Below are 15,713 nucleotides of genomic sequence, written 5' to 3'. Positions count from 1 at the left end.
TCATTTGTCACACAATATTTATTTCCTGCTATTTATAATCTCTCTATCATACAACTGACATTTTAAAAAACATTTTATTCCTCTGTCTGTCCTTATTTATTAAGACTTGTATATCTCCAAATAGTTATGTACAGCAAAACCCAACATGTGCTAATTATCTGAAAGCAAAGTATTGCTATCAAGGAGTAAAATAATGATTTTCTAACATTTTTTCAACATACATGTACTTCTTAACATATGCACATACTATTTTTTTAAAATTTTTTTTATTTTTAAAATCACCTGTATAATTGATATCAATATATCAAAAATTTCTCCATTCCACCATCCATGGACAAATATTTAATCCGTTTTTATCGTTTTATTCCATTTCAAAATGTCTCATATCACAAAACATATATCACAGTCCTCAGATAGTAATTTTCCCATCATGCATTAATTACTGTTTATTTCTTCTTTTTCTTGCCCCCCTTTTTCTTGCCCTTTTTGCCCTTGCCCCCTTTGCCCCCCTTTCCTCCCCCTCCATCGTCCTCATCGGCCTGGGCAGCCTTGGCCCGCTTCTTGCCCAGTGGTGTCTTGGCATACCATCCCTACGAAAAAGAAAGGTTTCTAAATATTACAACAGGAAACTTAATTTCTACAGTCAGTTAAAAAATTACCACATTTGAATCATTCACATGCATGTGAAATTAGACGAAATGTAATTCAAAGGTCTGGATTACTTTGAAATCACTTAAATATCTTCATGTGAGTTACATGTTCATTATTTTCAAGGTATTTAAAGGACTCATTGCATGTTACTAAATTATTTGAAAAAACATATCACATTATGAGATCAAAATGGTAAAATAAGGACACAAGACCTAGCTGACTTATCAGGTAATTAAGAACCCTCTCTACACTGCACACTAAAGAGTTCTGATTCTATGGTATTTTTTAGCAATTAGAGTGATCTGCCCTAAGATCTAAATTCTAAAAAATAGAAATTCATAGTACATTACACAATTTGTAATCAATTCAAGTATTCTTAGCATCTTAAAAGGCCAAGATAAATTAACTGAACATGTTATTTACATATATTTTCTCTACTGAAGTAATTAACAGTGATTTCTATTTACTGATATTGTGCTCTGTTTGATTATTTTTCCTGGGGGTAAATGCCACGTACCATATGGTGAAAATTAATTAAAGAAGCTTAATATTTAAACACCTTTATAGAATATATTTTTCTCAATGTCCAAAAAATGTTTTGCACTGGTGTAGAGAGGGTCCTTAACCTGACCTGACAGGTCATTATTGAATTTTGAAACCTTCTAACCAGCCAATCAAGCTAAAGTAATCTTAATAGATGTATAATAGCCCACCTTAAATGCTTCTTCCTCCTCCTTGTAAATAGGGTCAATTCGAGCAAGAGGAGCGATAAATTCCACGGACTGTAGAGGTTTCTTGGACAAGGTTTGGATCCTCCTCTCTGTTAGGACTTGGGTGATGGCCGTTAGCATGTGACCCGGTGTGTAGCCGTCCGTGACTTTGGACAGGGAGCTCACATCCAGCAGGTTGGTGATGACGCCATTGTTCTTTAAGATCAGTCTCCTCCACAGTACTATCAAAAATTTATTTACAACATAAATAAGAAAAAGAAATTTGTGTCAGAGTATGGAGAACAGGTTTATTCTGCAAAACAGAAATATTTAATAAGGTTGATTTTTTGTTTCACTGAATATCATTTATCAATTTGTAAAAATGTAAATGTGACTCAGGAAGGCATATGTTTTATAAGGGGAAGGAAAGGATTGCAAGCATATGTACCGTATATTAAAAAGTATCCTATCTTTATTTATCTTGTCCATTACATTATATCATTGTCCATTTTCAGGTATTGTCTTAATTGTTATTAATCAATTCTTACAGTGTCTGGAGGCGTAGTCTGGTCGTGGAATGAGGATAATTCTCTGGTAAAGACTAGTTAATGGCTTCATCTCCCCGTCAAACGGACACCGAGAGGTCCCCACCAACAGCAGACGATCATCCGACTTCACACCTTTCATGGCCTTCGGCAGCTCTTTCTTAAGTCTTTTTGGATCAGTCTGTAAGAAGTAGGAATGAGAGGGTGTTGAATTCACTTGTACACAGGTAACAATTCAAACATAAAGAATGTTATATATGTATCAACTTTTTAAACAACTGCATGAAGTTTACAGTATCTAAAAAATTAATAAAGATTAACATTTCACAGCCAAATAAATTAAATTGATGCACAAGTATTTAGCTGCATTGATACAAATATGGGGAATTAAATTAAAATTTTTATAGCTGTATTGAGAGGAGTTATTGTGTCAACAATAAATGATTGTACATGTATGTTTAAATTATCTTTTTAAATATTAAAAAAAATAATTAATCATATATCGTTTCATGCTCATCCTTCAAACTGGTATTAAAATATTCACTTACTGGGTCAGTTTTGGGAATTTTCTTTTTAAACATTCTTTCACAGTCTCCTATATAAATAACAGAGGGTTGTAATTCTCTGCCCACCTAAAATCAAAGGATACACATTAAAACAAGCAAGTCAGAACCTTCAACAGCTTAAGTTTGTATTCTGTATTTCTATATGATGTTAAATACTCCTTGTGGTTGTCATTTCAAAATAACAAATTCTGTTCCTCAGAAGAAATTTATTTAACTGCATGAACATGATGAACTTGAATCAAAGCACCACAAAATTCTTCAATTACAATACTAGTAAACTGTGCAATCAGAAATTTTTTGTGAGGTTAATTTTTGTTGATTTCGAGGTATGAAGAGACCCACAAATTCATGTCCACCACGAAATGTAAAAATGTTACAAACATAACTAACTTGACAATTCTTCATCCAGGAAATCAAGTACATATGATTGTAAAACTCATAATGAAAAATGAAATGTATTTAGGTAACATCCAATAAATCTGTAACCCTGTAATTCAGCTAGAAAAAAATTGGCTTTAACCTTCTGTTATGTTTTGTGTGCTATCATTTGACAATTAATGATTTTGGACAGTGATCCATTTAAAGAAAAATTTAAATAATCAATCTAAGTACAATTGCACCTCAACAATATTTTCTCTTTAATTCAATAAATTTATAATACCTTGAATACAAGGTGAATGAGCATTTTAAGGCCATCTTTTCCAGGATATTTTCCCGCTATATTGGCAGCTGTCAAGTCAAACATGTTGGCTCCGACCTCGTTACAGATAGCCTGGACTAGCATCTTCTTCCCTGTACCCCTCGGGCCAGCAAGGAGGACAGACTTTGTTAGTGGGGCCTGTTCATGAACAGCTTGGGACCCTGGGAGAAAAAAACGAAATGTTACAGCAAATAATTTAGATGTATATACAGAACATTCTTGAAGGTATGAAAAATGATGGTGACTGACTGTTGAAATAACAATTTGTAAAGGAAACATTGAAGTTACAAAAATATTTCAAGGGGTTGTAAATCTTCAGTAATAATTCCTACATCATTGTGTGCAGAATAGGTGTTTGCATAATGGTACTGTTAATAAGTGTAACAATTAACTAGATTTAATCCCTTAAGATGCCCCTATGGTGTAAGTGTAAATATTGTTCTTTATATCCTGTATGTTTTCTTGTTCGAGTCTACACATTTACAGTATGGTTGTTTTATTATATTTTTCCCAAGGGTCCTATTTCCTGGGGGCTTTCGTCCCGTTTCACAATTAACAGGTCTTGGGCGGGGTACTACAGCTAATTACAATGACAATCATAGCCAGTCATGCAGGGTGAGAGGGAGAGGCTTGCAATGGTTTTGCAGTTACAACCGCAAGTGTGAGAAAGAGTACGACAGCCCTAGGTGATAGATGATACATATAGAAAAAGAGCTTTAAAATCTTCATCTAAAAAAAAACACTGTACCAGAAAAACTGAATATTATGTGGAGGCCTTCTGGGGTAGGTATATAAATCTATATCTAAATTGTTCAAATCATGACCCCCGGGGCTAGTGTGGGACCTCAAATAGGGAAATCAATTTTTCCATTGAAATATAAGGAAAAATCTTTAAAAATCTTCTTCTCAAGAATTGAACCATCTGGGAACAAAAGCTGAAACTTATGTGGAAGCATCCTGGGGTAGTGTTACTAAGATTTTAAAATTTCCAAATCATATGTCTTAAGGTGGGGTTGGACCACACGAGGTATATACAAGGAGGAATCAGGTGAAAAACAACAGGGTCAAAATTGCTCAGGTGAGCTTTGTGGCTCATGGGCCTCTCATTTTCATTTTCTCTGAAAAAATACGAAGAATTCTTAGAAAGTAAGTACGAACTCTAATAATATTGGTCTTTCAATACTGAAACACATTTTAAAAGGGATGTCTAAGACTTAGAGATCTTATAAATAAAGTTCTGCTGTGGAATTCCTCTAAATTTGACTTGAAGTTTTGGCAATTTTTTTATCAAATTGAAAATTTATCACGTTTTAACAAATTAATCAACCATTAAGCTCTGTATATCAGTCTTTTGTTTATATTCTTCATTCATGGTGCTTTTAAATACATTCAAGCTTTAATTGATTTGTTAAATTAAACAACCAAATTAATCAACCATTAAGCTCTGTATATCAGTCTTTTGTTTATATTCTTCATTCATGGTGCTTTTAAATACATTCAAGCTTTAATTGATTTGTTAAATTAAAAATGTTTAAAGTTCCTGCCTCAAGTTCATTCTAAAGAAAAATGTACACCTATAAATACGCTATGCAAATTTCCATTATGGACTTATTGAACACCAAGTTATTTTGTTCAAAGTCTAACATTGAAAAAATATATGTTAAAATATATTGTCTCGGTCTGTGTTTAATTGTTAACAAATATCATTGATCATTATTTTTATCACATTTTCAGCATACCTAGTTAATGAAATATTTCCATCTTAATTATGTCTTTATTGCAAAAGATAAAGTCATGATATGTCTGTTGATTTAAAATCCAAAATGGCAATCCATATTTTTTGGAACAACGGAACAAGACACCGCGAATTGAAACTGTACATTGCGCACGCGCGTTAAAAGACGTACTTTCCGGCAGATATTGTCTTTCCACGTGGTACCGGTATATTGATTGAGTTCAGAACTGAATCTGCAATTTTGATCAATACAAAGGTAAATCAAAAGTGATTTGATTTTGCATAATTTATAAATAAAGATTCCTGATCATTTTACTCCCCTTGTTGATATATATTTAACAGTTAACTACATTCTACAGTCATACTATGGAATCATTTTAAATCATGGGGAACAATATTTGTTAGCAAGACAAATTTTGTTGTTTCATTGTGAAGTAATTTGGTGGGTAGCATATATATACAGAAGATTCAATGAATAAATAACTGTTTTTGGGGATATAAATTTTGGATAAGGTGACCAACAAAATCGGGCATGAATACTCATCTTCCATGAAGAACATTGTTGATTCTACAGTATGCATCAATAATGACTTGGACAATGTTTCTCTCTCATTTTGCCTGTACATTGAGTTTTAAATATTGTTGATTTAATAGTCAGAGTAATTTGAGCTCAAACTAAAAAAAAAAACAAACACATACAAATTTAAAAGTGAAGCCAAATTAATTTTTAACTCTTTGATATATTTTCTGTGCAGCATGACAGACACATATATAATACATGCATGAGGAAGAATCATTTCCAAGGCCGTAACTAGGCTCTAATTTTTAGTGAGGCAAGGATGATGGGCATTCCTAGTCCCAGACGGTACAAGGGTTGTATCTTATGACCAGTGATGCATGGGGGTTTCCAGGGGGAAGGAGGGTCCTGAAACCTGGATACTAGAAAATAAAAGATTTAATTTTTTTTAATTACATTTTGAATTGTCGCCCGCATGGCAAAATGGTTAGAGTGTTTGCTCTCAAGTCGCAGACTATGGAGTTGATCCTTACGTCGCAGGTTCGAATCCCACTGTGGGATGTACAAACTGGTCCTTCGGATGAGACCGTATAAACAGAGGTTCTATGTAGGTGATGGCACGAAAAGTTTCTCACTGTTTAATCATCTTCATTGACCCTGTAAGTCCAGTACAAATTTAAATATTGCATGATACCGACAAACAATATGGTATCTCATTACGTTTTGTAAATCGGATGTTAAAATGCTTTACAAAACATGTTGAATTTTATCATTAAATATAAGAACAAATGTAAAAAGGTTTGTTATGAATCCACAGAAATTGATGACAGGAACTGTTTTATGGGTGTATTTCAAAGCAGAAATTTTTCATAATAAAACCAAAAATTTGATTTTTTTTTCTTTTGCTTGATTTCCCTTGTTTTTTCATAGTTAGGTACATTCTGTATGTAAATTAAAGTTAATATAATAAGAAAATGCCATTTTAATAACGTATTGGAATTTAATTCACCTCGGATTTCTAGCGTAATTAAAAATATTGCAATACATATCGCAATACAGTTAAAAATATCGCAATATATCACAATACGAATTCTTTGGCCAATACCCAGCCCTTACCCCATATATACAAGCATTATGTGAAATTTGATGTCTGCATGATCTAATCCCATCTCTTTCAAGGTTAACAGTAATTAAGTGTACATTAAATATTTTGCAATCTGCACTGCTGCTTACATATGTCAATAAAACTCAATTGAATTAATGAAATGTATTTATAGGTAATATCCGACAAATTTGTTACACTGTAATAAAGTGAGAAAAACATTGGCTTTAACCTTCCGTAAGTATGTTTTGTGTGATATCATTTGACAATTTATGATTTTGGACACTGATCCATTTAAAGAAAAATTAGAAAATCAATCCAAGTACAACTCTAGCTCAACAAAATTTTCTCTTTAAATCAATAAATTAAATACCTTGAATACAAGGTGAATGAGCATTTTAAGGCCATCTTTTCCAGGATAATCAAATCCCGAATATTGGCAGCTGTCAAGTCAAAATGTTGGCTCCGATTCTCTTTAATGTATCCTGGACTAGAATCTTCTAAAATGTTACCCCAGGGCCGGTTATAGGAGGACAGACTTTGTTAGTGGGGCCTGTTCATGAACTGCTTGGGACCCTGGGAAAAAATGTTATGTTACAGAAAATAATTCAGATGTACAGTATGTCATCATTGCAGGAATGAAACCTAATAAAGACAAACTCATAAAATTAAAATTTGTAACTTTAGGAAATATTTAATTTTAACCAAAAATTCAACAGGATATCGAAATTATTTTTGAGTCAAAACATCTGACTGTTATGCCCACGAAAACACCCTTGTCTGTATGAAACCAGAAATATGTGTCACATTGAAAAAAAATAGAAAGTCATAAAAATTTGAAATATGTGCACCAGGCTTTGTAAAAATGACTGCACCTTAAATTTTATCTTGTTTATATGTTTAAATGTTACTGCAAAGATATTTAAAATGGCAAAGTCTATGCTTTGCTACGAAAATCCTTAATATCTTGGAGAACCGTGATGATAATATCTAAAAAGTTGATAAAGAAAAAAAAAGTAGTATATAGTATACTTCTATACAGGCTTTATTGTATTTTTTTTAGCAGACAGATAGGATCTCTACAAAAAGTCACATAAACATAATGGTATTTCCATTTTTATTTTTTTGGAAAAAGCATTAAATTTTTTGCATATGTGGGGACCCATTTTTAATATTCCAAAAAATAAAACTGTCACGGAATCTATGCTGACATGTGCACTAAAGGGCATGGGCTCATTTTCATTTTTTTTTTGTTTGATATCGCAAAAACTAAATTGTGCTAAATAAAAACTGTACAAATCTTTTTCCGCAAAATTTGCAAAATGTGAAAAAAAACAATGGATATATACATGTATTATGCTACTGTTAACATCACATTGTTTTAATACCTACCTGTAAATATTAGAGCATTAACAAATATCTTAAGAAATCTTAAGGAATACGTTAAAGCATTTTGGTAAAGTGTTTGTGATAAGTTACTGATACTATATGTGTACATAATTTGACGTATTCAAAATTTAGCGCAATCCTAAATATGGAATTTTTGTTGTAATCATGAATTAGCGCTACACATGTCTGTATTGCGTATCTTATATATTAATGATTTCTCTGTGGTATTCATGAATTAGCGCATTGTTGTTTGCGCCAAAGCTGCTAAGGCAAACATAAAACCCGCTTTTTTAAGTACATATACAGTAACTCTCAGAAAAGCAGTAAATATCAGAAGCAGTAAATAACAGAATCCGATGAGCCCACAAAAAGACTTTATGCAAGCAAAATCAGACTTAATTGTATGCTTAAAAGTAATTTGTCTTACCTGTCTGGAGTCAAATCCTTTTCCTTCTTCTTCTTTTTTCCTTTCTTTCCACTCTTCTTTCCCTTCTTCTTCTTCTTTTTCCCAGATTTCTTTCCTTTTCCTTTCTTTCCCTTGTCTCTATCCACAGCCTAAAATCCAAACACAAATCACCAGTGTAAAAAGAAAATTGCATCTTCCTCACTAAGAACTAAGAGGACAACTGCTTTGAAGTTCATTAGAAATGAATAATATTCTTACAGCTTTCAGATTTTTCAGCTCGGCCCTCATCAGTTCATCCACCTGTATGCGGATTTCTTCTTCCACCTCTTTCCGTTTTTCTTCCTTGATGAGTTCAGCATCGTGTTTCTGAGAAAAGTTATCCTTTTCATCCCGAGTCATCCACACAGATTTGAATTTTTCTGTTCCCTCGTTGATAGATGGAACAAAGCTAGACTCTGCCATCTTCCAGCCCTCTTCCTCTTCCTGAAACATAGATTTATAATTTATTCAGTGTTCATAAACTAGTTGGCTGTATTGTAACATGACCAAAATATTAGTAATTCATGAAAAAAAGAAGCTTGGGTTACTCTAGATGTCAAAACTTTGAAGGATTTGATTTTTTTTTGTGCCATTTTGTGGCAAAAAGACTAAGTAAAACTAAATTTTACCACTGATTTACAGAGCAAATAAACAGCATATTCCAAATGGATCAAACCAGATTCTCCTTCATAACAAATGCAAGAGCTAAATAAATTCAAAACTGATACAACAAATGACTCTTTCCTTTCAAATGCATATAAATGTATGGTATTTATGCTGCCTTATTTTAAATGTAGTCAGAGCAAAGATTCAACCCCTTGAAAGTCACTTTACATGTACTAGGTACATTATAAATACTAACAAGGAAGCTAGGACTATAAAGACACATAGCAGTATACCTCTGTGACAGTTATGTGGTACTTTAAACAACAAATCTGGTCATTTATTCCAAAATTAAAAATACCTCATCATCTCCTCCTTTTTTCTTTCCTTTTTTATCTTTCTTTCCTTTTTTGTCCTTTTTCTTGTCCTTTTTGTCCTTCTTTCCTTTTTTGTCTTTCTTTCCTTTCTTGTCACCATCCTGTAATTAACGGAGATCTATAGCTAACGATTCATGTTTCTAGGAGTACAGTCATGCAGAGTTTAATTTTTTACACTGAAATTTTTACATGCATTTACATGCTGCATGTTGATTATGCTCATTGGTTCAATATGATTTTTTTTCAAAATCATGTCCCTTTTTATTCACTCACCAAGGCTCTGTGAGAAAAAAAACATAAGTGGAATAAAAAATCACATCCAACCACAGACCCTAGGAGATCCAATAATTATTCCTATTATCTAGGACTCTGATCCCGATTTGACTGACCTTGTCATTCTAGAACTCCTGATTTGACTGACCTTGTCATTCTAGAACTCTGATCCTGATTTGACTGACCTTGTCATTCAGTTCAGCCTCCAGCTCCTCTGGACTTTTTTCTTTGAAGATCAGAGCAGATCCTCCATCATCCTCATCTGGATATTCAGGAAACTTCCCCTGGGCATCTCTGTAAGTGACAGGGAATGTAACTATACTAGTGCATATTGTCATGTCTGATTTTATCACATCTGCATTGATTCCAAGATACATTTGACATTAGTCTATGTCCGACCCTACTCATGTGTTGATAAATGTACTGATGTTATTTTATTTTATGATTTGGAACTCAGATGGGTAAATAGCGAGATGTTGAAAACTTTAAAGGATTTCTCTCAGACTGATGATAATTGTTTTTATTATACCTCTACTGTTATAACTCTATATAAAATTAATACCATAAAACTCTATTTCCCTGAGAAGAGACTACTTCCCTCATCTGAGGACTACTCCCTGAAAAATCAGAGCTACTCCCTGGGACTACTCCCTCATGAATATTTATTAGTAATTTTAACCAATCAAAGTGTTCAGTGCGCGGAGCGTTCAAGGAATCTCGAGCCTGTGACGTCATGTTATTAGCACTGTAACTATGACGTCAAAACCTTTCGACATGTGATGTCAAAATCATACTTGAATTCTATAGGTGAAATGAAGACAATGACGATTCTTCGAAATATCAGTGAAATACTTTTAAGAAATAATTTCATTGTTCTCGGATACATTTTTATGCATTAGTTTTCAAACAATCTTTTAAGCCGTATGCATTTGTGATTATGCCTCTACAGTGTTTTTTTTTAAATGTCGGAATATCTGGTAAAAAAAATTAAAGATTTCACCTATGATTGTTTCGGTATAATAAAATGGAATGGGAACTCTGGAAATAGCAACTTTATGGTTCCCCTCGGCAGGAAACTATTTCCCTCCCTCGGGAAATAGTTTCCTCCCTCGGGGAACCATAAAGTTGCTATTTCCCTCGAACCCATTCCATAACTGTATAATATTTCTAACTGCATTCAATAAACCAATGCCCATGTAATGGTTCATGGGTAAGATTAATTTAGCTTTCAATATTCATCTGCTCAAAGATCATTGACAATCACCTGCACTCAGTGAACCCTTGCCCGATATCACCTTCATCCTGATTATTGTATTTGGTGAACCGCATTTGATTTGGTTCATGGTTAAGCTTTAATATAGTCTTGTAAATTCTATGTTTCCTTAATGACCCACCTGCACTCAATGAACCACTGTCTGATCTGGTCCATCATGGTCTCTTTGATATCTGGACCCTCTGTTTCTTTGATCTTCTCCTTGATGGTTCCCAGGGCTTGCTGGTATTCATTTTCATGGTTAGATTGGGTGATCCTTCGTGTGGCCTCAGTTTTCAGAGCCAAGGCCTGGGGAGTGTTCTTTATACTTGTGGGTAAAGGTGGGGGTGCCTATGAAAATAATCATGCAAGTATTACATTTAAAAATTTGCAACAAGAGGCACTAATCAGTGCCTCTATCAATTTTTTATCGCCTTTTATGAAAGTGTCATTCGAAATTTGACATGAAACATCTTGATATATATGTACATTTGTTGGCCTATTCTAGAAAAACTATGATTCAAACACAATAAATATAAATTTACATAACTTTTCATTCCCATTTGAAATGCACAGGCTATGACAATTAACTTTCAGTTAGTTTAAAGGTAAATTCATCCTCAGGCACTCACTGGTCAATACATTATCTCCAAATGTACACCCTCAATATGTTTCTACTTTAAAAAAGAATATTTTTAATTACCATGCCGATAAATATCATTTCTTCATCCCTTTCTTTTTTGGTTCTTCTCCTTTGTGCAAAACCTTTCCACACCTAAGAAAAGAAAGTTTTACATCTTTCAACAGACTAAATTATCATATTGTTATAGAGTTAAACAGTGTTTATCAAGAAATTCAGTTATCTTCATATTTACAGCTGAAATTTTCTCTTTTTTTACCAGTGTACAATGATTTTGTTCAGATCGACAATTACATGTTTATATTAGTGATGTTTTATTACTTACTTGAAGAAATTATTTGGAATTCAAGCAACAATCATTTATAATTAAAGTACAGAGTGTCTGATACTAGATAATGTCTAGCGTACCTTCTGAATTCGACTAGCGGCTACGTCAGGGTCGAGTGTAGGGGCACCCTGTGTTTGAGCCTTCCTGTCTCGTTCCTCTTGTTCTCGAATCTCCTTCATAAATTTGGCCCTGAGTCTTCCCTGGCGAGCTCGCTCGTGGACTTGAATCAGCTTAATGGCATCTTCCAGGGACATTTTAAGCTCCTCTTTTTGCTGCAGCAAAAAATAAATGAAAATTGAATTTTGCCTCTTCTTGAAATTCATTTTTTTTTTCTATAGGAAAAAACTTAAAAGGGATCATCATCAAACGAAAGCATTATATCTTTATAAAATGGTAAGAGATTAATTACACCTGTACCATTTAATGGAAAAGTGGTCTATACATAGAATTTTTGCATTCTTATAGTGTATTAACCATTGCCAATAAATTACAAAGATAAGAGGCCCATGGACCATAATACTCACCTAACATCATCCATACAACTTTAAAAAAAAATTGGTCATACTTTGAAGGAAATTTAAATCAATCTACCTTATTAATTAATTGGAAGCTTTCACTTAAGTTTTGTCTTTTCTGGCTTATTGTTTCTTGAGAAGAAGATTGGCACCAAATTTAAATACTTTTTAATCATTTCCCTTGAAGAGAATGTAGCCCTAACTCCTGTGAACTAATTTAAATTCCCCTCAACCAAAAAAACTCTCTGCCCTGGCTAGTTTGATTGGAGAAGAAGTTAGAAAATGTCATTTTGAAAACTTTACAGACTTAATTCACGTGACAGACAGATGGACATCAATTTGATCAGAAATTTCTTTTTAATACAACAATGTACCTCTGAATATAAAATAGAAAGCAAATTCAATTATACAAAAAAAAAGTTTATAGTTTATTGGGATTAGATTGTTTCAGAATTTCAAATGTCATTTCACTCTCATTCTTGGCATGCAGTTAGATCATTCTATGTAATTTATGACAATCCTACAAGTATATCATTCATTTAAAACTGCTATCTTAGGCTTGATCTATAGCAATTTAGTTATAGTCACTGACTTTATATGTTCATGAATAAAGCACACTACAGTAGCAATTAATATAATGTACAAACAAGCTAAATGCAGTTTACATGTAATACTTGCCCCAATAAATGTAATATATTCAGATATAGTTTATGTCTTTTAAAATATTAAACACATTATGCTTAATATGTATAAGCATCACTGAAGTTTCAGTGAGTTCAATAATATTTAACAAGAGACTAAAAGTTAACAAAGAAAGTTTCCTTAAAATGCTGTGAGCTTATTATACGTGTCAAGCAGAGATCTGTTACAAACTCTTGCTGAATTCTATTAAAATTAAAGATCTTAGCAGATAAGCTTGATAAACACAGTCTTTGATTACATATTGTATGCATTAACACTTACAAATGCTAAACGCTGGAGTAAGAAACATAATTCAAAATGAAGTTACTGTGAATCAAGCAATGCAAACTTCATTTCATGTACATGTATCTCATAAATGCAGTCATTCAATTGTATCTTTCATGTAACTTTATGAAGGTAGCAATTGTTTTAATAAAGAACTATAAATAATATATTTGCACAATATATTGTGGAAAAATCTATAAATGCAATATATTTTCCTATAAGTGCATGGTAAATGAATTGTCTTCTTCATAGCTTGTGTTAATACATATACATGTAAGGTATATTGCTTGGATATATTAAGGGAAATATCAGTGAAATTAAGCTTTTCAACTGAACAATAAGCTGGTGTATAGAGAATCAAAAAAAAAAAAAAACATTCACAATTTTTATAACAATTAAATTGACACTATTGTTCATATGATACAATAGGAGTCATAAATTATGAATACAGTTTAAAATGCATATACTTACATCTTCTTTTTCTTGGGGCCCAATCTTGGCCAGAATTTTACCCAACAATTTTTCTCTTTCTTTTAAGACGTCATATCTCTCATTAATAAAGAATTTAGGAATAGGGATCTCTACATCATTCTAAAACAAACAATGCAAATACCACATAACATTAGAATTACAGTATAACACTACTAGCAAGAAAGATGATCTATATTTCAAATTATATGCCAAGATTAATTTCATATGTTTTTGTAACATTAATTATTATACAGTTGTTGATTATTATTAAAAAGTGATTTATCTAAAACAAGATTAAAAATATAATTTTACAAATAACCTTATTTAAAAAATAAGCAATTATTTTTTTATGAACTCATCTAGAAATTTATCATGAACACTATAATCTCCAAAGCCTTAACCTTTTTAAATTAAAACAAAAAATACAGATGAATTTACCGGAGTCAATTTCAAGTCAGACAAAACATCATCAAAATAGTGATATTCTGAGAACTCAAGGTTGACCATTTCATGCTTCAGTTCTAATATTCTTCCCATGGTTCCATCCAAGACGTGACGTAATACTCGCCTCTTCTGGGGGTGAACAATCTGGTCGTAACACTGCTCCAGCTTCCTAAAGATTTGGATGTATTTTATATACATCGTAGCCAGCAACTGGAATGCAGCCAACCGATCCTGCATGCACAAAGAATACATTAGAAAATCATATATTTTAACTTAATGAATAACTTAAAGAAATATAAAAATGTGTATGATTTTGTTTCATCATTTAATTTATAATTATTAAAGAATTATAAGATATAATTCTTTCAAAGCTTAATTATTTCAAAGTTCCCAAATGATATTTTCTTGTAATATGTTATAATTAATTAAGGCCTTTCACTTTGACTTTGTGTAACTTAGAGATGCTTTCTTAACAAATGTTTTTATAAATACTTAGCTTTTAAATGTACTGATAATAAGAAAATCAAATTGTATACATGAGATATTGTCACAATTATAGTATTAAATAATTTGTATTTATTTGTATTTAATTAAATGAATGAGTTTGATTCATGGTGTATGAATCCATGCATGCTTGTAGGCTTGTAGCTTATCAGGGTGAATAGGAATTGAAATAGAGGGGGGCATTTGGAAAGTAGAAGGGGATCTGGGGTTCCTCTCTTAATTATGCTAATTGGGAGTTTTTTGAGGAGTACTGAATAACTGGGGGATATATATTCCAACAATATAGGCGGGGAAATTGCACCTCCAGACTTAGGGATAACCCTGCTTATGATGAAATGTTTAAGCCTACTTTAATAAATTGTCTTATAATGCAAGAAAGCATTTACACCATGTTTTCTATTTTTTAATAATTAACACCCACTGTATTTTAAATCCCTCCCTACCTTTTCTGGTTTTGGTGGCTGCTCTGGTATCTCCTGTTGAAGGAGATCCATGAGGGAGGACTGGGCCTCCTGCCATTGTTTGTTGTACGTACTACAAAGAAAAACAAACACAGTACAGATTTGTTTAGAAATCTATGTGTTAAAGATTTCTGTAATCTCAGCGCTGAGATTAAGATTTCTGCAGAATCAAATTCCTTGAGTAGTAAACCAAATTATAACAGTTCATTGAAAAGTGCTAATACGTACTGGGCATGCATCGATTAAAAATTATCTTTCTTTGAATTTTTAGATCATTTTCTATAAGAAATAAGTTTATCAATTTTATTACAAAAACATTTCTATAAAAAATACTTTAAAAATACACTAATAATATCAAAATTTTCTTTTCTTACCTATGAGACATTATTATTAAACTACAACGCCATATTGTTTACATGGCAACAATTCATCGCAACCTTTCGGACATTTACTCAACCAATTCAGTTAAAACCCGAGAAGCTACGATTGATAGTACTGGTTCTCTGTCCTTGATTTGGT

At 32.5% G+C, this 15,713-nt stretch overlaps 1 protein-coding gene across 1 annotated transcript; it reads right to left on the bottom strand.

The window, feature by feature from the left end:
- Positions 1-258: 258 nt before the first annotated feature.
- On the bottom strand, positions 259-15,658 carry LOC134243718 (dynein regulatory complex protein 11-like). Its single transcript, XM_062725950.1, has 17 exons — positions 15,569-15,658; positions 15,177-15,267; positions 14,224-14,460; positions 13,786-13,905; positions 11,914-12,105; positions 11,569-11,640; positions 11,008-11,216; positions 9,799-9,907; positions 9,325-9,441; positions 8,580-8,804; positions 8,343-8,470; positions 7,595-7,605; positions 3,134-3,420; positions 2,455-2,538; positions 1,910-2,087; positions 1,365-1,603; positions 259-590 (listed from the first exon to the last, which is right to left on the bottom strand). The coding sequence occupies exons 1-17, from the start codon at positions 15,577-15,579 to the stop codon at positions 447-449; spliced, it is 2,454 nt and encodes an 817-aa protein (XP_062581934.1). The 5' UTR covers positions 15,580-15,658; the 3' UTR covers positions 259-446.
- Positions 15,659-15,713: the final 55 nt, after the last annotated feature.

The sequence above is a fragment of the Saccostrea cucullata genome, unplaced genomic scaffold (assembly GCF_032062105.1).
Source record: "Saccostrea cucullata isolate Sc308-1 unplaced genomic scaffold, CSIRO_AGI_Scuc_v1 ctg898, whole genome shotgun sequence".
In the NCBI taxonomy this organism is placed as follows: Eukaryota; Metazoa; Mollusca; class Bivalvia; order Ostreida; family Ostreidae; genus Saccostrea; species Saccostrea cuccullata.
This window is presented reverse-complemented; position numbering and strand designations above follow the sequence as displayed.

What these genes read in the sequence shown, in the direction of transcription:
- LOC134243718 (XM_062725950.1), bottom strand. An exon ending in TCATTCACCTTGTATTCAAG is followed by an intron (nt 2,539 to 3,133) that starts GTATTATAAATT and finishes CTTTGATTTTAG; the next exon opens with GTGGGCAGAGAATTACAACC. An exon ending in AAATTCCCAAAACTGACCCA is followed by an intron (nt 2,088 to 2,454) that starts GTAAGTGAATAT and finishes TACTTCTTACAG; the next exon opens with ACTGATCCAAAAAGACTTAA.